Below are 10,154 nucleotides of genomic sequence, written 5' to 3'. Positions count from 1 at the left end.
TTCTTGAGTTTACTAACATTAAATGTAACTGACTAAACGTTCGTTTAACTAACTGTTTAGTTCGCTTAAGTTAAGTTAAATCAAAACCTTTGTTTAAAATGTAAATTATGAAAAATAATGACTTAAACAAAGACAAAACTTGAATGTTATTGTAAATAGGAAGATGATAAAAAAAAAAACAATTTAAAAAAGTATGTGTGTCAGCTCCGGCGCACGACTGGAGTTTACTCCTTCAGATCGACTGTCTAAATAGGCACAAAAAGGCTTACTAGTCTAAGAAAAAGATTAATGCCGTATCAAATGGTAAATAAACGAATCAAATAACGCCATCTATCGGCGCTATTAGAAAACGTCGTAAAGCCATCTATCGGAAGCCAATACGAGGGTTTCGATAGATAGCGCACAAGAACGTCTAACTAAGTCATTATTTCAATAGATTTTACTCCTCATATGTTTTTTTAACAGACTTCCAAAAAAGGAGGAGGTTCTCAATTCAACTGTATTTTTTTTTATTTATTTATTTATGCATTAACAAAAACTTAGAACTAACATTACAGTTACCGTAGTTAGTCAGTTAAGTTCATCACAACAAGTAACATTAAATTTAACAAACAATTTAAACAATTCAATAAAAACAAAATAATCAATTTATGTATGTTACATCAGAACTTTTGACCGGGTGAACCGATTTCGACAATTTTTTTTTTAATCGAAAGGTGGTGTGTGTCAATTGGTCCCATTTAAATTTATTTGAGATCTAACCACTAGTTTTAGAGTTATATCTAACAATGCGTTTTTACTTGACGCTTTTTTCGTCGACCTACGTTGTATTATACCACATAACTTTTTACTGGATGTACCGCTTTTGATAATTCTTTTTTTGTTGGAAAGGAGATATCCCTAGTTTTGTACCATGATAAGGAAATCAGGATTTGATGATGGATGAAACTCTCGAAAATCCGCATAACTTTTTACTGTGTGTACCGATTTTGATAATTTTTAATTTAATCAAAAGCTGATGTTTATCGTGTGGTCACATTTAAATTTTATCGAGATCTGATAACTACTTTTTGAGTAATCTTTGATAACGCGTAGTTACTTGACTATTTTTCGTCGATCTACGTTGTGTCGATGTAATTGAAGTCGGTTTTTTTTTTCGTTTGTCTGCAAACGCAATTATATATCGGGGGCCTTATATGAAAATCGATTCTTAAGGAGTAAACTCAAGGTCTAAAATATAATTAATTTTTTTTTAAATAATTAGTACTTAATTGAGTTTTTTTATTTGTCTTAACTGATTTAATTGTTACATTGTTGCAAGGGTTAGTGATTTTTCATATTTATTTTTAATTCCTTAGTTTGTAATGTATTCTTGTTGTAACGTAGTAATGCTAGAAGAAAATTATACTGCCATTTATGTAATTGTAATGAAAACTTAATATCTGTAGTTTTAGAGGTAATCTCTGTAATATTATACATTTTAAGATATTTTCAAAGCTTAAAATTAAAAAAAAGTGTATTGTATTTTTAATATACAAGATTAAGGTCCAGTTTCACCGAGTGTGACTAAAGTTTATCCAGCAGTTTCTTCTTAATTAGCAAACTACAACTTTTAGATTCATACTTGCGAATAGAAATATATCATAACAATAGTGAAATTCTATGGTAAAAAATAATAATATATCAACATTTTTTCTGTTGAATATCTGTCAAATAGCATTTACTAAAACCGGTGAAACAGGCCTTATGTAGTACAATAATTAATAGTACCATGTACGTAATAGCAATAATCTTTGTCAAGCATTTGTCCATGAACGATATACGTAAAGTAATGTGATAGAATTTAATGAGTATTTAAGTATTATAGTGTATATATTTCATAGTATAAGGTCGTGTAGATTTTAGTTGGTAGATGGCGCTAGTATGTTTTATTAAATGCCATCGACAGGTAAATAAGATTTGTAGTTTTCACAATAATATGGTAGTGAGTACCTTACTTACCTTACCGTCTTAAATGTGATGAAGTTACTTTTATTAATTTCAATTTAAGTTTATTGAAAATACGGTAAATGATTTGGAGGCTTTAATATTTTTCTACTAATATAAACTCGATTATAGCCAAAATCACTTGAATTAGGAATCAATCAAAAGTGTTTCTCAACACAGGATTCTTATTATTTTTATTTCGTTTCTTTATAGGTACGTATACTGATCACTGACTTCTTACTTGAATTTAGTTCAACATTTTATGGTAAGGATGAAGAATGAAAAAAATATTTTCTACTTGCGAGCCCTGCACTTAATTCTGTCGTCCAACTTTCAATATCTGTGCGAATAACTATAATCCCTGCTGAAAATTCTAAATAAAAAAAACAATAATTTCCCATACAAATCATCGTTTTTTTTATTTGTAATGTTCAGCAGGGAATTCATCTGTATATACAAAATCAATGTCAAAATTGAAGTGATTTTGGTTCTCGATTCTTCCACAATGTCAATAGTCTAACAACTGTTATAATAGATGTTTTGTTACCCACAAACAGACGTCCATAGAACTAAGTGTTGTTTGTATTAGTTCGTTGTTGCCGAGCCGGATGAACGATGTTCAAACTAGCAATAATTATATTGGAAATTGTATCCAGTGTATAAATAGCGGGTCATTTAAATAAAATTTTACAGACTGATATTCGTTTTTGTATCGTTACAAGCCTGCATTATGTAAGGGATGTTTTATTTATGACATTTTATAGGTTATTCTTGTGTCGTGTGAAAAAGAAAAAAGAAGGAATTTATTGCAATTTTTTGTCTTCTTTTTATTCCTGATCACACTATATTGGCATTGTTTCTTATAGTCAGTAATATATTGCAACGTTTGTATCGATAGTGGTCGGTATTGGGTGAGGAACAATAAAGAAACAAATATGATACATAAAAAAGTCACTTTATTTATCTACAGTTAAGATATAAAATAAATTACATGACCATTTATTGGCCGCGACGTCCGTGTATACAATCGTGCCAGTCGTCACGACGGGGGTACACTAATATAGAAAGATATACAAAATGACTGCACACCGTGCGGCGCCGACTGTAGTCTGAGACGACAGACGACAGACGACAGACGACACACGACACACGACACACGACACACGACAGACGACACACGACACGCGGCCGGCGCGCCGCTCGCCGCTAGAGGCCGCCGCCGAGGGTGGCGCTGCGTGCTCGTTAGTTTACATGCGGGTAGTTCTCGTATTCAGATGCTATTCGACTTATTACAATATTTACATAAGACTGACTTAGATTATGAAAGCTTATTGCTATATTTCTATACAAATATTACGGTCTTTATATAAATATGAACTTCCAAGCACATTAGTAATCAACCGTGGTCGGCTATGGCAGTGTTTTACAATTTTAACGGTAACTCTATTTCAAATCACCTTTAAAGGAATATAATTTTAGGTACGTAATATTTAAAAATTGAGATTTATAAAATTTTAGTCTTACTGACTCGTTTAAAGGTATTTTGAATAGCGTCGTTTTAAATAGACTAATCACTAACGTTCGTTCTATTCTAGATTTTTATCCGAGTCCGTGGGGCTAATCAGGTTATGCCACTTAATATCTCCTTCCGTTCCTAAACAAGGTCGCGAGTTCCCGCTCTATTTAGGTCCCAAGAACACTCACTGGACGACTCGCGCTAGTTACTAGTCGAGTGAATTACCGCGGCAGGTAGGAAGTGGCTCGCGTCCGGTGGCCGGGACCGACACACGGTCACTTTCCGGACAAGATTCGTCGGCGTGAACTCTACAAGCGCTAAGGTTAGCGGGACTACAATTCGAAAGTTTGAAAAGCGCGCGGGCTCGGCGCCTCCTTATCACTATTACGTATATGACGATCGGCGACACTGGGGTCATCGTATGGCACTCGAGGGCCGACAGTTCGGTGCCTACACCGGCCCGTAGTCGGACAGCGGCTGCGCCGAGCGCGCCGAGGGCGCCCCGGGCGGCAGCGAGGCGGGCGGGGCGGTCGGCGCGGGCGGCACGGCCGGGGCGGGCGGGGCGCGCGGGGCGGGCGGGGCGGGCGGGGCGCCGGGCCCCGCGGGGGCGCGTCACACGGCGCCCTTCACCAGCGCGCGGTGCGCCGGCGGCGGCGCGCGGCCCCCGCGCCACACGCGCCGCCACGACTCCAGCGTCTTGCCCGACCAGATCCACACGCCCGACGTGATGCCCACGGCCAGCGCCATGAAGTACTTGAGCATGAGCGCGGAGAAGAGCGGGCGCGGGCCGCACGGCGCGCCGCACGCCACGCGCCGCAGCCACGCCTCGCGGCCGCCCGCCTCGTAGGCCAGGCAGCCCAGCACGGCGCCGGCCGGCACGGCGTACAGCACGCTGAACACGCCGATGCGGATCATGAGCTTCTCCAGCTTGTCGGCCTTGGAGCCCGCGCCGATGCCGCCCTGCCGCTTGATCACGGACCGGATGCGGAACAGCGACACGAAGCCGGCCAGCAGGAACGTGGCGCCGAGCGCGAAGTACACCACGAGCGGCGCCAGCACGTACTTCTTGAGGTTGTCGGACGACGTGTTGCCGACGTAGCACACGCCGGCCACCGGGTCGCCGTCCACGGCGCCCGCCAGCAGCACGGCCACGGTCTTGGCGGCGGGCACCAGCCACGCGGCCAGGTGGTAGTACTGCGCGTGTCCGGCGATCGCTTCGTTGCCCCACTTGAGTCCGGCGGCGAGGAACCACGCGAAGGACAGCACGACCCACCAGATCGACGACGCCATGCCGAAGAAGTACACGAGGATGAAGACGAGCGTGCAGGCGCTCGGGCCCGCCGTCGACGTCTTGAGCAGCGGCCCGTCGCACGCGATCTCCTCGTGGCCGACCGCCAGGCGCGCCAGGTAGCCGAGCGCCACCATGAAGTAGCACGCCGACAGGTACACGATGGGCCGCTCGGGGTACTTAAAGCGCTGCGAGTCGATGAGGAAGGTGGTGAGCGTCATGAGCGTGGAGGCGGCGCACAGGCCGGCCCACAGCGCGACCCACACGGCCGCGAACTCCTTCTCCTCGCGCGTGAAGAAGGCGCCGCGGCAGGGCAGCGCGCAGGCGGGCAGGCCGGGCAGGCCGGGCAGGGCGGGCGGGGCGGCCAGGGCGGGCGCGGGGGCGGGCGCGCTGGCGTTGCGCGCGGCCACGAGCGGCGGCCGGCACGCGCACGCGCACTCGCCGGCCGGCGGCTCGCTGCCCGCAGCCGCGTCGCAGTTTTTTGGGTCCTTGCAGTCCTTGCGGTGCGGGCGGCGCGGCGGCGCGCGCGGCGGCTCGGGCTCCTGCGCGCGCTCCGGCTCCTCCATGCACAGGTGCTCGGGGTCGCCCTGGCGCGGCAGGCGCTCGCACGCCATGCGCTCGGGCCACTGGAAGCCGTACTTCTGCATGAGCGGCGCGCAGCCGGCGCGCGCGCGCTCGCACACGCTGCGGCACGCCGGCAGCGGCTTGGCGTAGTCCTCGATGCAGATGGGCGTGTACACGGAGCACAGGAAGAACTTCAGGTCCGCGCTGCACTTGATCTCCACGAGCGGCCAGTACTGGTGCACCTGGAACGACGGAAGTGTGAGGTGTAGACGATGCGTAAAACTTCTACGCTAATTTAATGGTTTCAGTGACAGCGTCAGCGTCAGATAATTAACGACTGACTAGTTTATTGAATCTATTGTGTCACAATTTTGAAGTCAACCCTAATCTTAATTGTTGTTCGTATTGTGAGACAGTATAAAGCTCATATCCGCCAACCCGCATTAGAGCAGCGTGGTGGATTAAGCTCTGATCCTTCTCCTACATGGGGAAAGAGGCCTATGCCCAGTAGTGGGATATTACAGGCTGAAGCGATAAAGCTCATAAAATATTATCTCATAACCGATCAATATCATCTCTTTTTTTTCTTTAATATTTAAAGAGTGTCCGGTAATAGATTGGAGGTGAGGTCGACAACGCGCTTGCGATGCTTCTGGCATTGTAGGCGTCTATAAGCTATGATAATCGCTTGCCATCAGGTGAGACATACGCTTATTTGACGGCGTATTTCTTTAAAAAGATAAGTATGAAGCAAAGATACGTATGTACAGAAGTGTAAGCACCTCAAGGCCAGCTTCGTCCTGCGTATCATGGTCTAAGGAGTTAGGGAAGGATGTGAGATTGTATCCGATGCCGCGGCACATGGGGATGGTGATCTCTTCGCAGCGCGGCTGCAGCGCGTCGACCGCTAGCGCGGCCAGCAGCAGCGCGAGTGCTGCGCGCGCTCCTGGGGCTCTCATGCTCGAGCCGCTCACCGCATCTGCAAATATCGATACGTAAGTATGGTGGAAATTCATTTCAAAATGTAGTCGGTTAATGCCTGATTTATTAGTCCAGGAACGGTTCGTTTAGAACAGGTCTTGTTTTAATTTCAATGGTTCGTAAGTAAAACGAACCGTTTTCTGAATATTGCAAACCGGGCATAACTTAATACTAATATTTAAAAAGATGTAAAAGGGGATATACATAATTTTGATAGGGACACAGATTGACGCAGTTACCGTGATGCTAGAGAGTCTTGTGACATCGGGAGCTAAAAATGATTGAAGACAAACATAATAAATAACTTAATATCTTGTTTTACATCTTCCTCTTAAAATTTTAAAACTGATAATTTGATAACATTTTAACAATTTAACGGACAGATTTATATATATATGTATAATAGTTTTCAGGATACATTGAAGTCTTAAACAAAATAGTTTTCATTTTGTAACTTTCGCTTAAAATATTTTTTCAAAATCACATATTCCGAGACTTTACTTTATAAAAACGAAATCAATTGTAAGCGTACTTTACAATAATAATAAAAAATGTCGTTTATGAAAAAGAAATTTTGATATCTTTCAATTTCATGTAAAACAAATTGACGCCGTGCCGTTCTAAAGCAGTAATTATGAACGTAATGAGAGCCAATTCAAGTTTAGAATGTTGCTCACAAAACCACTTCGTTAGCATTCATTAGTCAACATTCAGTATTAGTACAACAAACGAGACGTGAATCAGAAACAATGATTAATATTCGAACGATCCTATGCGAGCCATGTCGGAGGAAACCATAAATATAAAAATTCTTCCATATTGTCCATTACATTAGATATTGCACGAAAAGAACGACAAGAAACATCAAAATCTCATTCTTCAAAATCAAGTTTCGATTTCGTTGAAATACATCCCCATACTTTTTGTTCAGGTGTAAAATGTTAAAAGTTTAAATTATGATCATCAAAAATGCATTTCTTCATCGAAATCGGACATAAGCTCAACGAGATAGATTCCGGTTAAATGCCATTATTTATTTTAGTCAGGCCATGTGTCGATATATATAGACGATTAGCCGATTACGGTGGCACTAAATGTTCTGAAGAAATGGTCGTTAACGTAAAACGAATAAAGTTGGTAATCGAGGTGATGTTAGTTTCCGCCGTGCTGTGGCGAGCATGCGGTAGACCCGCGTATAAGGATCGCTTGCACCGACCGACCGGTTCGTCAGTTGCTTAATTGCATTTTAATTAGTTATTAAACGGAAATATGGAAATACGGAGACATATTTTTTAAAATATGCGAATAAGTTAAATATTTTGGTTCGCATGTACGTCTTGGAAAACATAAATATATTCGGTTACAAAAGAATATGTAGGTAATTAGGTATGTTTTCTGCGAAAACCGTGGTTATGTGCAACTTGCGCAAGACGCGTGATTGATATTTTAAATTGGTCGCAGAATGCTTTGATCGAATACTTTTTAACGAGCTTTCGTTTGTTAATAACTTCACGAGTACCCTTTACCCATATTAATGAAATTACTAACTTTTTTAATATACGAAAAAGATTATTTAATATTTATTTATAGCTAGTACTAGTTCGTAGTCTTCCCCGCAGTCGTCACTGAAAACAGCGTTGAACTTTGGAGATCGTTTTACCCGTTCTCCACATTTCAACAGCGCTGAATGACCTTCTTTTTTGTTTCGTTACACTGTTGTTTTTCGTTTAATTTTGTTTTTAATTGTTTATTGTTTTTTTTATACATAAAATGTTATAATGTATTCAGCCAGGCTGAAACAACTTCGAGAAGGAAATCTATAGAAGAATTCGGTTGACTTTTGGCTGACTTTGTGGAGTCTTCACTCCAAAGATTTCGCAATTCGTAAAGAGAAAAGTCTTCGAGCAATGCGTCCTGTTTATTTTAACATATGGTGCCGAGACGTGGACACGGACGAAGTCACTAAGTTTAAAGTCACCCAACGTCTAATGGAACGAGCTATGCTTGGGGTCTGTCTCAAAGTCTCTATCCGCGAGAGAACGAAAGTAACCGACATAGCTCACAGAATTAGCAAGTTGAAGTGGCAGTGGGTTGATCACCTGAGTCGCAGCACCGATGGCCACTGGAGCAAACGTGTCCTGGAGTGGAGGCCGCGTATTGGCAAACGCAGAATGGGACGTCCTCCGGCCCGCTGGACCGCGATCTATTTAAGATTGCCAGTAGACGCTGGATGAAGATTGCGGAAAACTGGGTTATCTAGTGCGAACTTAGGGAGACCTATGCCCAGCCGTGGACTGCAATAGACTGAATTGACTGACTGAACGTAAAAACAATTTTTGGCATATTTAGTTTTGATTTGTTGCGAAATAAAACATTTCTTGATCAAAATTGAATAATTGAGTGTTAATTTACATCCTTCTCTGTTTAACGTACGGCGGACGAGCGCCGAGTCCCGACGACTGCGCTGCACGGCAGTTAATGCGCTTAACGACACGACGCTTCAACACGTGGCCTGCTCGGGACGCCTGTAGTGCTATTCTGTAAGAACATTTTCGTGTCTCGACAGCGGAATCCGCAGTGAGATATCAAATTCGTATTCATTAAAACTCGACAGTCCCGTAGCGCCACACTTGTGAGTGCGGCGACGAGTCGAACCCTGTTGCGTGAGAACGTTGACATTTAATAGTATGAATTCGGTATTCTGTAAGGGGATTTACCGCTTCACACATCACAATTCGAGACTTGATTCGACACTTGACTTCATGCACATATTCTAAAATAAAGTCATAAGAAAAGAATATCGATAAAATAAACACAGCTCTAAATTGCCGCTCTTCGATTCGACACTCACTTCACATCGCTTGTGCGTACGAAATGTTTACAGAATTCCAAACCAAGGTGAAGTGGGTTCGCTTTCGAAGTGAGCGCTGTCACTCAGGTGAAGCTCGATATCGAAATGGTTATTTACAGAATAGCCCTGCTGTTTCTATTCGAAACGTACCTTTTACATCTATTTCGTGCATCGCGTAGGCGTTACTATATACTAAAATTAACTGTACCATTTTAACAACTAAATCTATAAATTGCAGTTTTGTATGAAAAAGTCTTTGAACAATCGACTGTATATGCGCATGCGAGAATCTCGTTGTTATTCTAGAATCTAGATTAGCATGACTGTTCTGGAAACAGCGTTCTACCGGCATCGTTTAGAAACGCCTGTAATATTCCGATACTAGTTATTCTCGTTGCAATTTCAATAGCAATACCGACGTATCGACGCACAATAAACAATGCTTGTTATCGTAAAGCAGTTCGTGCGCTCGGCTCCGCCTGCGTCGTTAAATCTGCGGTCGTTTTAGAGGCGGATACACTCACTTTTTTAACCGACTTCAAAAAAAGGAAGAGGTTACTCAATTCGACCGTAGATATATATATTATGTATTTTCGGGGATAACTCCGTCGGTTATGAACCGATTTTGATAATACTTTTTTATGTTGGAAAGGAGATATCCCTAGTTTGGTACCATGATAAGGAAACCAGGATCTGATGATGGGAGAGAGAGATCAAGGGAATTTTGATGATTTTCAATTTAATCGAAAGCCGATGTTTTTGTTGTTTCATGTGGACATTTAAATTTCATCGAGATCTGATTACAACTTTTGGAGTAATCTTTGATAATGCGTATTTACTTGACTATTTTTTCATCTACCTACGTTGTATTACTTGTCGATAAAATTGAAGTCGGTTTTTCTTCGTTTGCCTGCAAACACAATTATTACTTTTTGTAAAGTGCACATGGTATAACAATATATCAACGT

At 42.6% G+C, this 10,154-nt stretch overlaps 1 protein-coding gene across 1 annotated transcript; it reads right to left on the bottom strand.

Moving 5' to 3' along the window:
• Nucleotides 1-4,114: 4,114 nt before the first annotated feature.
• On the bottom strand, nt 4,115-9,538 carry LOC123659809 (frizzled-2-like). The gene is made up of 3 exons (XM_045594979.1): nt 9,337-9,538; nt 6,137-6,333; nt 4,115-5,596 (listed from the first exon to the last, which is right to left on the bottom strand). The coding sequence occupies exons 1-3, from the start codon at nt 9,536-9,538 to the stop codon at nt 4,115-4,117; spliced, it is 1,881 nt and encodes a 626-aa protein (XP_045450935.1).
• Nucleotides 9,539-10,154: the final 616 nt, after the last annotated feature.

Source organism: Melitaea cinxia, chromosome 14 (genome assembly GCF_905220565.1).
Source record: "Melitaea cinxia chromosome 14, ilMelCinx1.1, whole genome shotgun sequence".
Classification (NCBI taxonomy): domain Eukaryota; kingdom Metazoa; phylum Arthropoda; class Insecta; order Lepidoptera; family Nymphalidae; genus Melitaea; species Melitaea cinxia.
This window is presented reverse-complemented; position numbering and strand designations above follow the sequence as displayed.

What these genes read in the sequence shown, in the direction of transcription:
- LOC123659809 (XM_045594979.1), bottom strand. Translation starts at nt 9,538, where the DNA reads ATGCCGGTAGAACGCTGTTTCCAGAACAGTCATGCTAATCTAGATTCT. An exon ending in GCACGAAATAGATGTAAAAG is followed by an intron (nt 6,334 to 9,336) that starts GTACGTTTCGAA and finishes CGATATTTGCAG; the next exon opens with ATGCGGTGAGCGGCTCGAGC. An exon ending in AGGACGAAGCTGGCCTTGAG is followed by an intron (nt 5,597 to 6,136) that starts GTGCTTACACTT and finishes CCGTCGTTCCAG; the next exon opens with GTGCACCAGTACTGGCCGCT.